General features: G+C 40.2%; 1 protein-coding gene across 1 annotated transcript; it reads right to left on the bottom strand.

Moving 5' to 3' along the window:
* Positions 1-1,698: 1,698 nt before the first annotated feature.
* On the bottom strand, positions 1,699-17,822 carry rnpepl1 (arginyl aminopeptidase like 1). Its single transcript, XM_027142833.2, has 11 exons — positions 16,963-17,822; positions 13,786-13,926; positions 12,246-12,397; positions 11,072-11,188; positions 8,713-8,948; positions 8,039-8,152; positions 7,818-7,930; positions 6,679-6,787; positions 5,015-5,239; positions 4,765-4,907; positions 1,699-4,126 (listed from the first exon to the last, which is right to left on the bottom strand). The coding sequence occupies exons 1-11, from the start codon at positions 17,422-17,424 to the stop codon at positions 3,860-3,862; spliced, it is 2,079 nt and encodes a 692-aa protein (XP_026998634.1). The 5' UTR covers positions 17,425-17,822; the 3' UTR covers positions 1,699-3,859.
* Positions 17,823-18,017: the final 195 nt, after the last annotated feature.

Genomic DNA, 18,017 nt, shown 5'->3' with positions numbered 1-18,017 from the left:
GGGTGACAGATTGGACTGAGAATCAATATAATCGCTGTTCAACGGTAGGGTTGCCAGATTGTACTTGTAATCATATACCACCGCTGTTCAACTGTCGGGTTGCCAGATTGTGATGGTTAACATTAAGGTAAAACACAACAGGTCTGTATAAATATGATGTACAGCTTATTTGTGAATTTTTTTATTATTAAACAACAAATAAAGTATTTTCCAAAGGTCAATCTTACAATTGTTTTAAATGTCATTCACAATTAAATAATTTAATTGTATTGCTTTATTAAGGATGCAAATAAATGCATGCAAATTATTTTTTTAATATAAATACTAAATTATTAGCTGGCAATTCGGTCTTTTTACTTTAACCATCTGTTGCACCTGTTGCATATTCGTTCAATACAACCATAATTGACGTCACTGGGTTATTTTTCATTAATAACATCAGGAACAAGACTTTCATTAATACAGAGACCTTATAAATATGATTTAAAACAAACAAACAATAATGCAATTCCAAAGCTTATTTACTTGCCTGTTTTTTTTTCAGACTGATGATACGTTGACAGCTTGAGGGTTTTATTAAATCTGGCAACCTTAACCAGAGGTGCATTGAAAGTGATATTGCGCCTCCTGTCGGTTTGTCGTCTTTCTCATTTCCAGACCACAATAAATCTCCATGACACATCACAGGTGCATGGTAAAGTGTATAATTGAATGAATGATGATTTCTAGAATAAAAACCCTTTCACAAAGCCTTGGTTGACAGGTACACCTCATAATCTTAGACAAATAATAAGCCTGTAAGAATCTGTTATTAACAAATAAAAAACATAACCGTTGATAAGCCTTTATTTATCTTTTATAGAAGGAGTCTGCAGTTTTAGTGCTTTGTAACATTTTTTTTTTGGTTTCTCAATAAACCAGGCTTGGCTTGTTTGCTTCATTACTTTAGAGAGAGAGGGGAGGGGGAAGACAGAGAGAGAGAGAGAGAGAGAGAGAGAGAGACAGACAGAGATAGAGAGAGACAGAGAGAGAGGGGAGAGAAAGAGAGAGCATGAGAGAGAGAGAGAGAGAGAGAGAGAGAGAGAGAGAGAGAGAGAGAGAGAGAGAGAGAGAGAGTTATAACCAGATGAACTGAAATGTTACAGTATGTTTATAATTAGTCCCCATCATAATAAAATATTCCTGGTACATTGCTGCGGTATAACAGAAATAAAACCCTTTTTTTCAGTAAGGACATCACACCATTATCCCACCCTGTCACTGTTATTTCCCTATAACACACGTTTTCCATGTTTTATTTACTACATAATAATAATAAAAAGTGGGAGCACGGTATGTTAACAGTTCACACATTTTGCATCACACCTCCAGGCTTAGAGATTTGATTCCCACCTCTGTAAGGTGTGTGTTGAGTGCAGGTTGTCCCTGTTCTTCAAGGGTTTTCTCTGGGTACTCTGGTTTTCTCCCTGAGTACAAGTACATGCCTTCTGTTCATAGTGTGTGTATAAATGTGTGAGCGATTGTGCCCATTGATGGGACTAGACCTCGTCCACGGTGACCCCCTGCCTCATGTCCCGGCTCTTCCTACGAACATGTGTAGGATAAACAGTACAGAAAACGGACGAACAGATGGGTGTGTAATAGTAAATAGTGAACAATAGGTACCGGTAAATAATGAGAATTCTAATAACAAAAAAATAACAAAAAACACCACTTTATTTTCATGACATTTATTTTCTTTAAAACAGAAACCAAACCAGTTTTGGCTTTGTTTATTAAGGCCTCTGGTGTTTGATGTTGATCCACACACACATTCTCACAACCAACCCACTGGCCCAACAGCTTAAAACCTCTTTTTGCATTTATTGTGTTGCATTTAGTCTAATATTAAAGGCATTCAAGGTCAAAAAACAACAAATAACAAAATGGAGTCGAGGAAAAAAGTGTTGACATGGAAATCTGTAACGTATGTTTAAAACGAGGCTGAAAAAAAAACAAAAAGGTGGCAAACTAATAACCCGATCTCATTTAAAAAACACAAACAAAACAAAAAAAAAAATAGGAAAAAAAAAAAACAAAAAAAAACAGAATGATAAAAGTGTGCATGATATACAGGGAACCTGCAGGAGATTTCTCTCCAACACTGACATCAGAAATGTCCCAAATATGGCTTAGAGTGTAAGGAAGATGCTCGTCAGTTTGGGCAGCCATATTTAAGAGTGTTGAAAGCTTTCGTTCAAAGGCACCGACGTGTCTCCGCCACTTCAGCACTGACGCACCTGAGAGTCCACTCGAGGTAAGAGGAGAAGAAAAAGACTCCAGGATTGGATAATCAAATAAACCATTCAAGAAAGATAACAAAGAAATAGTTCTTTTTTTATCCAATGTGCATTTATGCCATTATCCTCATGAGGAAGTCAGACTCATTCAGGACTAATCTGGAATACGGCTGAACGGAACATACTTTCGCGTGAGGCTTCGGTTTAAAAGTGATCGTTTGGCCAAAATTGAATATGACGCCATTTCAACTCAACGCAAACATCAGTCATCGGCTTCCGTTGCCTGTAGTCTAAAAGATCACATGTTTAACTTCGACACGAATCGGCTGATTTAGTCCAATTTTTTATACACAGTTTGATAAAATACCGTAATTATTCATATCTTAATTTATAAAAAAAAAACAACAACAACAACAACAAATAAATATGCAATATATATCAACGCTACATGATCATCTGAATCGCTTCTCATGCACAATTTGCATTGACTTCAGCTCAGAGCTTTCGCTAGAGTCGATGTTTGTGTGGACTGACACTGAATTATTTTCTGAGGAAGAAAGTGTCTCTGGCTATAAAGTGATAGATTTTTTGGGGGGGGAAATGACATTATTCACTGACATTATTATGACATTATTATGACATTATTAAATGACTTTATTATTCACATCTCTGATTATCTCCGATTAATATTAAAATCCGGATTTGATTTTTTAATTTTTTATTTCTTTTCTTGTTTTAGTTTTTATTTTCCAGGCCGGTCTATTTTTCCTTAACGGTTTTCCACCATTGACGACACTGCAGCAGAAAATCACTACCTTCTCGTATCCCACCTACTGACAAAATAGCAAAAGAATCATTAATATTTCAACAGGAACTTATTTAATGTGCTTCAGGGTGGAGGATTCTGTCAACCGCTCGCTGCGCTGGTGTCTGATTTAGGAATGTAAATGTATAAACAACATTAAACTAGAGGCCATGAGCTCCAGCCGAAAGAAGGAGAAGCCGCTCCGGACACGCCTCGACTAATCGTCGTTGATCTGCATTAAAAGGAAAACTGTGTGTACCTTTTGTTTTTGGCCAAAGTCTATCATTAAACTATGAGCAGCTTTTACAGGTCACTAGCTGGCTTTTAGTTCCAGTCTCTGATACGGAGTTCATTACAAGTCACATTGTGTGATCTGAGGTTTTCAAGGTGCAAACACACACACAGACACACACACACAGACAGACACAGACACACAGACACACAGACAGACACACACAGACACCAAAATACTCTCTTTCTTTCTTTCTTTCTTTCTTTCTTTCTCTCTCTCTCTCTCTCTCTCACACACACAAAATATAACCATCTTTAAACACAGTACATGTTGTATGTCCTCCACTTTCCACAAAACTTGAGCAGCTTAAATATGAATATTGAAGGTGCATGTAAAAATCCCAGTGTTGGAGAGAGTGTGCACGCACCCACACACACACACGTACACACACACACACACGCACAGGGGGTTGGCCTACGGTGACGGGAGTCTCCGCTTGCTTCTCAGTTCACTTACTGTGTGACCCTGCAGCTCTCTAAAGGGTCACGCCGACACGTTGACATCTAGCAGGGCCATGGTCCCGTTAGTGGGTGGGTCTGGGGGTGGCGACGGAGTGGACTGGGTCTGGCCGACCAGGGCCGGGGTGCTGGAGGTGTTTACTGCACTGGTTTGGAATAGAATCTGCTGCAGGGCCTTGCGCAGGTTGGGGTGTAAGCGATCCTGTGTTTGGTAAAACACCTCGACAGCGAAACACTTCAGGACTCCTCCGCACAGGTCTTCATACAGAGGCACTGTGTACATGCGTGAGGTCTGAGGAGATTCACAGAAACAGACGTAAGGAAGGAGATTAGGTTATAAAAGACACAAACAGCGCTGAGGTGTAGAATGTGCACTCTAGGTACAGTAGGTTTAATAAAAGCCACGTAGGACAAGTATATACTAAAGCCCTGAACAGAGATTTGTCCCAAGTCTGTAACCTAGTGAACCAGTGTTAATGTATTCGTCGATCCAGCAAGCTAACAAACAGAACAGGTATTTTATATATTATTTAACACATAAGCTTTTAAACAGCTCATTATAATTGATCTGTAGAAAGCTTAGTGTTGTGTACCAAATGACATGCTGCACACTGACACTACACACTGTGTACTCTACTGTCTAGTGCACAAATGTCAGAAGGGTCGTATCGTATTTTAAGTCGCTTCCCAATACAAGTCAAAGTGTGACGATGTCACAGCATGTGTTGTGATGCAGCTAACTGTGATTTATTTAACGCTGATTTGTAAAGACAGATAAAGATTTCTTGTGTCGTCGGCCATCCTGAAAATATTTGTGTCACCCCGAGTCAGTGCCTGGTAGCCCCGCCCCTCTACATCAGCGCTATTTATATTCATAAGACCTACAAGACTGTACCGAGAGAATGATAGCGAGAAGGTGTATATACTCACATGTTTGTGCAGGAAACTGCGAACACGATGCAGGTCAGGATAAAAGCTGTTCCTTACTACAACCTGCAGCCAGCGAATCTGGACCTCGGCGTTCATGCCGTCCAGCAGAACCGAGTAGCAGCTCGACAGGACACTCATCACCTCTGCAGAGCCAGAAGAATAAGAAGAAGAGGTAGAGTGTATATTAAAGCGTATATAAAATGTTCTCCAACTGATAGAATGTGTCGACGTGCGAGAAGGAAGTGTTCACCTGGTGGTAGAGGTGAGCGGTCCAGCAATCGGTCCAGGAAGAGAACAGTCTGGAAGGTGCTCCAGGTGGAGATGTCGAAGCTTGCAATAGCTTGGCGGTCAGGAGACTCCATGCTCCAGAGCTCACAGAGGTGCTGGACAGGCCCGGTCAGCACGACGCCAGCAGATAGATCCGGTTCACACAGAGGAGGACCGCACTCGTTCAACCAGCGCTCAAACTCCAGTCCTGAGGAAGATGGAAGAGAGAGAAATGACAAATTTCACTGACTTTCTATCTTTCAAGTGTCGAAAGCCTCGTTTAAAGTAGCAAGACGGTGTGGCGATTTCATGGCGCATCTTGAGACCTTCGCGTTCTGTACTGCGCTTTTTAAAAGCATTCCTATGCACCACGTCTTGCATTTGTAGACGCAAAGATGCCTTCTGTGTGCGTGCTTTATTTGCATGGCTACAGTATCTGTTGTTTATTGTGTAAGGAGAGCTGCGTTACTTCTCATGTAGATGTAATCTCACGACGTAGATGACAAACAGCGGTAATTGTCGTAGTGCAAGACCATTAACTACGGTCAAATTAAAACAAACAATATTTGTTTTTAATCAGAATTTGTTACCAATTACATATAATAATATAATACAAAATAAATAAAGCATTATAAGGTGCAGTGCAAGGAGATTTTTCTTGATTTAAGCTCAGTTTCATTCTAAGTGAATTTTGTGCATAACAGCATTTTATTATTTAGAAATTGTTTAATTGTTAGTGCGTTATTGTTCATATACAAAAATGATTCAGAAATACTAACTCGATATTATATTTTTTGTCTACTTTCAGAAAGAAACAGCAACTACGTGTGAGTTTGTGCAGAGAAAATATCAGCCGTTGTAACTGATGCTAGCCACAAAATTGACTCGTTGCCGCTGTCGATGGTTGAAGACCAAGGTTTAAAAGCGTGATCAGTGGAGTTTGTGGTTCAAGTTTGAAAAGTTCAAAAGTTTTATGCTTAAAAACTGGAAAAAAAAACATTGTGATGGTGTAAAGTTTTACACCCAATGTGGAAATCGAATTTGAAATAAAAATAAAAAGGTATTTAAAAATGTTGTGTTTTTATCCGATTCGTCGATTAATCGAAACAACAACCGCCCGATTATTCGACTGACAAAACGATCGTTAGTTAAAGCGCTAGATCACACAGTCAGCCCAGGGCAAGATATATTTACAAGAGATTTTTCACCTACAAGGTGCACCGGCAACATGGGTGTTGGCTAAAGGCATTCGGCATGAATAATGGCGATGAAAATGATCGACTGGCTTCCACAAGTAATGGGACATAGTGTGACAATGTCATTGTCAGCACAGTTGCAAAAGGCAGTCACTTTCCATGGGTAAAATTTAGTAAAGACACAGAAGCCACACCTCTTTCTCTTGTACAGTAAATTATATCAAATGACAATCTACTACTGAGAAAGCGGAGTCATATTTAATGAAGTATATCAGAAAAAAAGTGAAAAAGAAAATGATGTGTAAATAAAGATTGTGTACATGATGTATGACAAGAAGTCGTTCACAAAAAAGCAGAGTATCAACAATTAAAATATGGATAGGAAGACGCTGAAATGCTTAAAAGTGTGTGTGTGTGTGTGTGTGTGTTTGTATGAGTGAGACAGTCTTACCCTCTCGTTGCGCCACACAGTTTTCCTTCAACTCAGGAAAAAATCCCAGGAAGAAATCTAGCAGGTCCTGAGCAACGACGCTGCTGAACCTGAACTGCTCGATGTAGGCCTACACAAAGAAAATAATTACTGATGTGTGTGTGTGTTTGTGTGTGTGTGTTTCACAGCTTACAAAATGTTTGACACGTATAATCATCACACAGAATTATTTTGTAGTAATCCAGCTACGCACATATTTGCACCATTGTATTTATTTACACCTTTTTGTTCCTGAACCTTCCACCAACAGAAGTCACAGTAACATCTGAAACAAGCTTCAGAAATAAACACTATTATTTGAGGTAATGATGAGGAATTCTATACCGGCTTTGTAAACAGATAAAGGAGTGAGAATTAAACAGCACTGCATTCACCATCGAAACTTAGAGCTCGTAAAAAACAAGGATGGCGAGCGGCATTTTAAGTATTAACGCTTGTATATAAGACAATGTTGTTTTTTTTACACATTTTCAGGTAACATTTGATGTTAGAAAAAAAAGTGCTGTAGATTTGGTTACGCTTCACCTGATAAAAGTGCTTTAAAAACAAACAAACAAACAAACAAACAAATAAACGAACGAACGAATAAATGAATAGCCATGGTTATATAAAAGGACAGTAAAGCTCATTTAAATAAATGGGATATGATAAGTGATGATCTGGCATGCTGCGATGCTGTACTCTACTGATCAGTGGAGTTTTTTAAGGTTTTAGTTCCAATACAATTCTAGTTAGGAATCTAGAATCTGCTATTACTAAATGCTTCATATGTTACAGATCTTTAGTATCACAGAGACTTAACATTTAACAGTTACGGCATTTTGACGGACGCCCCATTCAGAGCGACTTACTTTTCTTTTTTCTTTTTTTTTTTTTTAACAACTGAGCAATTGAGGGTTAAGGGCCTTGCTCAGGGGCCCAGCAGTGGCAGCTTGGTGGACCTGGGATTCAAACTCACAACCTTCCGATCGGTAATCTAACACCTTAACTACTAAAGCTACCATGATCCACTTCTTATTTATCAATTGCAACTAGATTAGTAGAAGCTTAAAGCATCAAACCTTGCATCTATTGATGCATGGCACTCTCATGGCATTTACCTTGAGGAAAGTGTCGAACCGTTTGATGTCGCCGGACAGCTGGGAGAGGTACGAGACAAAGCAAAAGCCTTTCTCGTACGTGAACAGGTTCATCAGACTGCTGGGGTTAACCCCTGAGGTGAAGAGGCAAGTAAAGAGACAGAATAACGTTGAAATTCAGACGAACGATGAAAAAATCTAGCGAGAAGTTTTAGTAGACTTTTGGCCTTGAGGTAAGTAACCTGGCTCAAACTTGGCTTGAAGCTTGCTGACTGGATTGTTGTCTCCAAGAAGACGCATTTGTCTGTGCAGCGCGTCCAAACGAAAGACCGTCTCCAGACAGGTGAGGGCTTCGCCTGCAAAAATTAAAAGACCAAATTTCTGAATAAAAGACACACCCTTTTAACACTGGGTGCGTCTCAGATCGGCTCCCTGGGTCATAAACCAATAACGACGCAATTTCCGGAAACACGACTACATACACGTGCTGCATTACAAGACAAATGCAGAAATTAAGACAAATAGAATTAATTAAGGACTAAATTAACAGGAAATGTGGGAGTCGGTGGTAGCTGGGGCACCGCAGTGGCTGAGCTGCATTATTGGACGATGTTTAGATTTTGGTCAAGCGTTGACATTAAGACATTTTCAGCTTGCTGTGATTTTTACATTTTATAGGTTTTTACTCCTTATTGAATAAATCAGCTGTGTCTTGAGAGTGCGTAACGAATTACGAGGGATTGGCATTTATCGACATACGTCAAACATCTACATACAATTTTACTAAGATTGTGTTAAATGAGGCTCAACGCCAAACAATGGTGTGGTGTTTTTCTGTATACTGGAGAGAGAGATCAACACTGTATGTGTGTATTTGTGTGTGTGTGTGTGTGTGTGTGTGTGCATGTGTGTGTACCATAAACCTCTGTAGTGATGCGTCTCTGTGCATACGTAGCTAGTCCCTCACTGAGCCACATCTCCTCCCAGGTGGCGTTGGTGACGGCGTTTCCAAACCAGCCGTGAGCGATCTCATGAATGACGTCAATCAGTAGGAACTCCTGACTCTCCAGAATGGAGGATATGATGAAGGTGAGACACGGGTTCTCCATAGCCACAATAGGGAATGAAGGAGGGAGGAATACAATGTCGTACCTGTGGATAGAAGGCACTCAGACGACAGGTTCTTTATGGCTTAAAATTCAACCCTTAAATTTAAAAAAAAACATGGTCCATATTTAGTTTAGCTCATTTAAGGTGTGAATTAATGTTGGCTGTCTTGGCAAACTTTATCTCTGGCAACTTTTGCCAAATTGTTGGTCTCAAATAAATGCCGACTCATCAAATTACAACTCATGCCACAGAGCAAGTGCATTATTAGTGTTGGATGAGCGAGTAGTGAAACTATTTAAACTTCTATTTTGACTTAAAGACTATAGTGAGATATTTTGACCATATATGGAATGATGACTCGACTCACTGTATGGGTTAAGTTAAAGGCAATGTCTCCGGTTTTTGAAAGCCAATGTCGACATTTGAATCACCAAAACAAACACGCCCCTAACCCAAATGGGAGCCACCCCTATATTGATAGCTCCGCCCACACATACGTAACCCAGGCAACTAATGGAAAGAAATGTGTCTTTATCATAGCTGAGGGGAAGAACAATACTATTGCAGATAAACAAACAAGCAAAAATGACACACAAGCATAATCATGCAAAGGACAAGGGCATATATTAGTTCTGTGTAACAAAGCAAAACCGACGTTACTCACCTATCGAGAAGGAAAAAAGCGCCTCGGAGTCTTAAGTAAAGTTGAATTTCCCGAGTCAGTAACTCCTGAGCTAAACGCTGTTACTACACAAAACACGGTTGTAGCTGCCTCTCTACATTACTACGATAGAAAAGAGGTGTTATTTGTGTAGTAACAGCGTTTAGCTCAGGAGTTATTGACTCGGGAAACTCCAACCTGTGAATATGTGGCCAACTTCCTGCTCCTTCAGTTCTCTCCAGCGCTGTAAAGCTGATCCTATATTAACACGTCCTACTTCTTGCCTTATCGTTAGTCTTTCTTCGCTTTCTTTCTTTGTTTTTATCCTCCATGTCAATGTTAAAACCGCTTTCTGCTAATGTCACACATGCGCACTGAACACTCTCTCTGCCACATATTGACAAGCCCCGCCCCTTTCTGCTCATTGTCTACACGTTTGTTTTGATTTTTTGTTTTGATTTTTGTTTATTATTTATATTTTGTTTTGTTTATTATTCAGCCCAACTCATTTCTCAAAAATCGGAGACCCTGCCTTTAAAAGTTATTTTTCTTGTTCAACAGAATATTGTTAAATTTTTCTTAGCATGCACTACATTGTGCACACACACAAACACACACACACACACACACACACACACACACACACACACACACACACACACACACACACACACACACACAGAGAATACGTTGACTTTGTATTTGTCCCTCATTTGTTTCACATGATCACTTTGCACTAAATATAAAATAAATAATTACGAATATTTTGTATTCAATACATTTTAAAGATATTTAAAAGATAATCAAAAATTTTTTTTTTGAATATCTACTGAATAGAAAAAAAATCCAACAGATTCATTAATTGATCAGTTGCAATTAAATGTTTTTTTTTTTTAATAAAATATGAATATTATTTTTTTTCCCTCAAACTATATTAAAAACAAGGCTGTGTCATTTTCCAAGGATATAAATGGATGATGTACTGTTTTGAAGTCTGTGGTTCACCACTTGCTCTATGCAGCAGAAGTAGTTAGGGGCTGTTGTGGTTTCGATGTGTTTCGATGTGACGACTGCGGTGTAGTGAATTCAGTACTTATTCTAGTTCAGTTTAGTAACATATTGTACCTACTTTGTGCACGAATATCCCCTTATCTAACTTTTTAGAGGCAGGATGAGACACAGTTAAATATGATACATTGCAAGTCCAGCATTTGCCATAATGACACAGCAATCTACCTGGTGTGCTATATTTAGACAGAATTTAGACAAACTCCATAGAGGGTTTCCTTTTACCAGTGATTTCTGTCATCTCTGAACCGAGCACAATGTAATGGTATACTTTTAAATAAATGATCCTGGCTGTGACCTCAGACTTTTATGGTCCAGGCACACCGGTGTAAGGAAATGCATTGTGTCACAGCTAATAATAGGCTCTTGTTCTTAACAAACATCTGAAAGGATTAACACACACACAACAGCCAAGTTCAGAAAAACAAATGCTCACCTGCCCCAGACATAAGGGCCAAAGAGCTGCTCGGCCACGTCAAGGCAGCGCTCCACACTGCTTCCCAGTTTACTAACAGCGGAGGTCAGGAGACAGGGCTCAGCCCACACACGGCTCCTACACACACACACACACACACACACACACACACACACACACACACACACACACACGTTAAATAAATATATCTACATAAAAACACTTAAAAACAAATCCAGGCAAATATTATAGCATAGTACAAAAGTTTGTACACCCCCGTAAAGAAATTTATTTTATCATGAAAAGACGCACATCTTTAATGAAAGCTGGCTGTCTGTACTTTAATCTCTTAATCAGTTTTATTTATTTACTTCCACGCATACAATATGATGTTTGTCTAAACGAGGGTTTTAAGCTGACCGAGATGTGACCATGTGAACACAACACTTCCAGGCCAACACTGGATTTACTAATTAGGTTAGGTCTGAACACCTCGATCTCGGCACCGATCCTTACGCTCGGACTGTTTGCGGTTTTGTCGACAACTTCTGGACACGTTTATTCCCATCCTGTATCTCTGACCTGTATGCTGTGGCATGAAAAGTATCCGGGTGATAAACCGTGTTGTAAACGCTTCAAAAAGCTTGTCGTAAAAACTCTAACTGCTGGCGTCTTTTTATCCCAAAATAAAGAGTCTTGAGGAGAAGATTAATTAATCATTGCCTTATTAATGTGGCTAAACTGCAAAGCATGAAAAAGCTTTGCTTCTTATGTTTTTTTCTTTTCAAATACATAAAAACTGTCAAAATGTGTGTGTGTCACCTTGTTTGTACTGGATGGTGCGTAAAATTAAAAGAAAAGAAGCATCAAGTCAATATGATATTGTTCACTTATATATATATACACACAAAATATATAATATAAAAAAATACCATAACCTTTCATTCTACCATTTTTTTTATATGACGTTTCAACAGCGTTGGAATTCCTGAGAAACTTTAACACACATATCGCATTCCTATATTATCGTGGCACCTGACTAAAACACCTAAACTTCTAGGATTGGACCAGTTTTCACTTCACAGGCACAAAATACACAAAGAGCAATGAGATCCCGAGAAGCCTGTGAGTGATAGACGGCAGAGTTTTTGTTTATTTTAGTTTAGATTTAAGGCTTCATTCTCTTCACGCGCACCTGGGGCCGATGTCTGCGTGCTGTAGATCTCCAGCCACCAGTGCCACTAAATAGGCAGGAACAGGGTACTCCATAGAGAACTGGAACAGCCGGTCCTGCTTAGAGTACACACTCCTGGAGGCACTCATTAGCACAGTCACCCCATCTGGAACCTGCCAGACAACACCACACACACACACACACACACACACACACACACACAGAAAGCTGAGAGGAAACGACTAGAGAGAGAAACAAAAATGTGTCTTCACCGAAAGTGAGAAAATAGGTGAGTAGAGTACAGCTACAGAAAAAAGAAAGAGAGAAAGAAGACATATTGACTCAAGAAAGTGAAACTCGCACTAAAATTAGAGTTGGATTACGAATAAGGTTGTGAAATATAACTAACGCAACATTTCAGGGTGTGCCGTTATAGGGAAATAATCAACGACCAGGACGAGAAGCCGTGTTTCTGTAACCACCCTGAAGCTTCTATAACAGAACGTCCCAAACTTTTTTGCTTTGTGCCTTTTGTACCACAGCAATTTACTAAAGAAGGTGTTGTACTTTTTTTTATCAGTTTATAATTGCATTTAAGATGCACAAAACATGTTAAACAGTCAGGTTATAACTGGTACAAACAGTTGTACCCTCACCAGCCTCCCGGTCATGTGGACATTGCCGTGGTGGTAAAACTTATGCTAGCCTAGTGGTTAAGGTGTTGGATTACTGATCAGATGGTTGTGAGTCCAAGCTGCCACTGCTGGACCCCTGAGCAAAGCCCTTGACCCTCAGTTGATCAGTTTGAAATGAGGTTAAATGTAAGTCGCTCTAAATAACAGCGTATGATAAATGTAATAAAGGACACACTCGTTAAATCAATACCTATAGAAACGTTCACCATATCAGTAAAGATATTATCATAGAAATTTGATTATTTAACATGTCCACTACACAAGACTCTGCTCTTAGCTGTTGCTATAGAAACTATTGCATTATTACATTAGATTTACAGCATTGTGGCAGACACCCTTACTCACAGCGACTTATATTTTTAACTCATTTTTATACGACTGAGAAATTGAGCAGTGGTAGCTTCGTGGACCTGGGATTTGAACTTATGACCTTCTGATCGGTAGTCCAACACCTTGACCACTAGGTTACCATGTCCCTCATTTAGGAGCTCATTTAGGAGCTTAGAGCTACTGAGTAAATAACCCCACACTGATGGTAGTGCCGACTCAGAACTCTCGAGAACTTTCAAGCTGACTGTCACTTCTGTCCTTCTGTGAACAATTTACCCCTTAATCCTAACTCCATCACTGACAAAATTCTGTAGCTCTTACATGCACCTCGACTTCTCTATCACTCTGTTATTAAAAATCTTGTATGCTAGCATGGCGTCCGTTCTCCGCTGCATGTTTGGAGTCGCTTCTGGTAAAAGCATCTGCTAAATGAATAGATGCTAGTCGGTGATATTTAATAACTAATCTAATCTAACTTAACGGCTCTGTGCGTGTTGATCTGATCGACTTGGCTGTGAAAAATGATCCAGACTCACCCTGATGGTAGCGGAGTAGGTGCTTTTGACAGCTGGAGTGTCGAAGCAAGGGAAAAAGGAACGATTGCACACGGAGTGACCCTGAGTGAAGACCAACGGCCGAGTCTGACCACACGTTAGCTCTGTGTCCAACCACCAGATCTGACAGAGATCAAGACAAACATAACAGGAGAAAGAAACCATTGAAAAAAATCAAACACATTTCAAAACAGATTTTCAGCATTTTCACTTTATTCGAATCGTCCACCATCGAGCTAAAACGTACGTGCAGTGTTTTATTTTGTTTCAGAGATACGAGGTAAGGGTAGTTATTTTTCACCCCGCACAATACCACCGTATGTACATTTTATAGAACACGTGAATGAGACAAATATGATTAAACAGTCTCCAAACCAGAGGTGGGAGTAAGTCACACATGTGCAAGTCACAAGTAAGTCTCAAAGTTGAGTCTTTTTTTAATATTTGTCAAGCAAGTCTCAAGTCTCAAATTTGCGACTCAAGTCTGACTCGAGTCAAGTCATATGACTCGAGTCCCCCATCTCTGCTCTGGAAATGAACACGTTTTTGCAAAACAGCTTCCAAATTTAAATATATATATATAGAATATCAAATATTTTATATTATTATTCATTTTTGGGGGGGAAAAGTTTTTTGTTTTTTTTTTGGTGAAAAGCCCAAAACACTCTTGCCAATCTGGGAGCCAAATTTAGGATAGAAGACTCTGTTTGCTAATTTCCTCTACGTCTTGAGACTTTTTAGACATCCTGTAGTTCTTCTAAAAACCGACAGCTATAAATATAAACCTCCATTACATGTTGCCTTGTAGCTCCTTTGCAAAAAGCAAAGAACTTCCGACGCCAAACGTGTCTCATTTGGGTGAAATCGGCCCAAATTTTCACATTTAACGTATTCACGTGTGCTACAAGGAATGAGAAATTGAACACACTTTGTGCTTTAGGATTGGTGATCCTTTCATATGAACTTTTCTAGCTTTTCCTCTGGGACTTCTGAAGCCTGAAACAAACCCAACTCAACTCCTTAGGAATGTGGTCATGTTGTCAAAATGCCTGATCACTAAAAGGAACACGAAGATCCACACAACACGTTGGCATCAGCGGCCTCGTACTGACATTTGTGCGAGATCGTCTAAGCAAAGCCACACAGCACAAGACTGCCCCCATATACTGTATACTAATGAGAACTGAAAGTGAAGAGGAATATTCGATAAACAGTGAGAAAAACTCTATGGGGTATGGGGGAGTTTCTCTTGGCTATATTTAGTGCAGGGATGAAACACGGCCTTCACCGATACTCTCTATAAAAAAAGTCATGTGCCACACGGGTACTGCGAGCCTTAACAGCACTTTGTCAAGCAAACAGCTGCCTCTGCTTTGATCAGCGGTGTCTAACTGTACTTCAGTTGACCGTGGTTTAGTCATTTCTCTGCTCTTACACACCAAGAAAATATGTGGCATTTACATGCTTTTCATTTGCGACTCCTTAATTCTTATAATACAGAATTTTATAATATTCGCACCATTAAATCATGTTCAGATTTAGTTATGAATTCAGTGACGGGGTTAAATACAGGCACCACTGTGAGAGAAATCGTCAACAAGGCTGTTCTAAAATTTATGCACCATGTGCAAATGCAGTCTCCTGGGCCTTGTGCCCATGTCTTAAAAATGCCAGATTTTTTGTCCCCTACACAGTCCTCTCCAGACAGAAGCCCTAGCTAAGCAGACTCACTATCACCATAATACGACACCTAGAATATCCGTAAATAGCATAAATACAGCAGGAAACGAAAACAGTCATTACGATTAGACTAATTATGAAATGTATTTTCTTTCCTTTTCTTTCTTTCTAGGGATCTGGTGATATACAGATTTACAAGCAAGGCAAACCATTTCGCTTACGTCAGTGTATCGACATAATCAGCTTGATTATCCAGATCTAATAAGGGTTGAAACTGAATTTTAGACAGAGGGTATAATGTCAGAACGGGAACACCCAAATTAAGCAATATCGCAAGAGCAATAGTGCTGTTGTGTTGAAGATCATCCACAGCTGTCGGTAACAAACAGCCAAAACAACAGCACGATTAGGAGCGTTAGACTCTCCTTTGTTCTTTAAACAAGAAATTAATATTTATTCAGACACAATACAAGAAATAAATATAACGAAAACAGTTCCCATAGAAGCAGCTGGATAAAGTAATGCATGTTGCTGTTTGTATTGATGTAACAAACTACTGCTAAGAAATGAATGAAACGATGACATAATCAAGGTCTTGATTACTGTATGATCAGGTATTGGATCAGGGATATTTCACAAACCACTGCTTTGATATACATTCATACAGTACCATATAAAGCCTATCTTTTGCTTTGTAAAAATGTGTCCTCTACCCTGTCCTTCAGTGGAAAGTGTTCAACACCATGACTGCCCAGATATTAACTAGGTGGTGGACTATTCTCAGCACAGCAGTAACACTGATATGGTAGTGGTGCGTCAGGCACAGCAGCATTGCTACGGTTTTTACACACCTCAGTGTTACAGCACAGTTGACACAGGATGTGCTCAAGATGTTTGAAAACCCCAGCAACACTAATCTCACAGCAGGTACCATGCACTACCATGTCAAGGCACATGATGGTTCACAAGTCAAATAATATAAATAATATCTGCTCAGCTAGAAGGAGCCGAAGTAGGCTCAAATATTGCAGTTTATTGAATGACATCCACAGGTTACCAAATCTGACCCTAGAGAATCCTTTATTCCTTTACATTTTAGTTCCACCAGATTAAACTCATCAGATGAGTAAGTTAGAGGATGGGGAACCGTTTAAATGTGCTGGACAGGAGATTCTCCTCCTGGACCAGTGTTGAGAACTTGACAAATTGGCCAAACATGTACATTTCCAGCATTTAGCAGACACCCTTATATCCAGAGCGACTTAAATTATCTCATTTTTATATGACTGAACGTTAAGGGCCTCGCTCAGGGGCCCAAAAGTAGCAGCTTGGTTGACATGGGATTTGAACTCACAACCTTCTGATTGTTAGCCCAACAACTTAACTACTATGCTACCACATTCCCAAACGTACAGACACCCAGACAAACCCTCGTAAAGAAATTCAGGGGTGTGGACAAATGAAATGTTGTTTCATTACCGCAGGTCCATCAGTAGTGGTGTAGCGGATGGTGACCCTGAAAGGTCGGTGTGGCCGGATGGCGGACACGGGGAGTGCGATACGGAGCGAGGACCCGTAGTCTGTGAATGACTCGAGGTTGTAAGAGAGAGAAAACATGATATCAGGAGATCCGGACGTGCCTGGGACCTTACAGTCTACAGAGTGGATCAGTAAAGACGGGTGCGCGTCCAGCACCAGAGTCTGTACACCGGGCTGCAGCGTCGCCAGCTCAAGAACCTGCCAGCCGGTGATCCTCTTCAAGCCGAAGTTCACTCGCAGGTCCAGGTGGAAGTGACGCAATGAGAAGCTGTGAAAGTTGGATGCCGAGGCGACGTCCACCAGCCGGCAGCGACCGAGTGATCGAGTCCCGTCCCGAGCTTTACCGGCCACAGGCAGAGCCTTTCGGCAGCAGCAGCACAGCGCCACGTTCAGCTCGGCCATGGACACGTTCACCACCGGATCCGTATGAGAAAGTAAAAAGTTCACACAAACAAAACAAGACGAAAGTGCAAACGAAGCACACACTTCCTCTACAGCTCTGACATGTCTCTTGTGTTTTTAAACCAAGGCTGTAAAGTTTTCAACTGGACTGAGAATCATTCCAGTAAAGGGAAGAGACAGAAACCATGAACCGGACTGGAAAACAAAACCATCTAGGTAAAATCCATCAGGACCGCGGACAGCTCATCAATCCACCCTCCATTAAAATGTGAGATATTACAGCGTTTAATTAACCTCCTGGGTGAAGAACTAAGGAAAAAAGACACCTCTGTAAAGCTGAAATGAACGAATCTATGTTGAGTGACTCCCTTTACAAAACAGGAAGTGAAAACAAGGAGGAGGAGGAAATCGCTCAGAGACCAGAAAGTTTTGGAAGAGCTAGAGGGCGCTGTGGAGCCGCTGACTCGCTCCTGAGCCAATTTTTATACGAACGCATGATTACTTATTTATAACACAACGAGGCTCGACTCTGATTGGACAGTAGTTCTGGCTGTAATATAGAACAATGTTCTAATGCGTTATTGTTTCTATAG

Source organism: Tachysurus fulvidraco, chromosome 13, assembly GCF_022655615.1.
Source record: "Tachysurus fulvidraco isolate hzauxx_2018 chromosome 13, HZAU_PFXX_2.0, whole genome shotgun sequence".
In the NCBI taxonomy this organism is placed as follows: Eukaryota; Metazoa; Chordata; class Actinopteri; order Siluriformes; family Bagridae; genus Tachysurus; species Tachysurus fulvidraco.
Note: the sequence above shows the minus strand (reverse complement) of the source record. Positions and strands in the feature narration are given on the sequence as shown.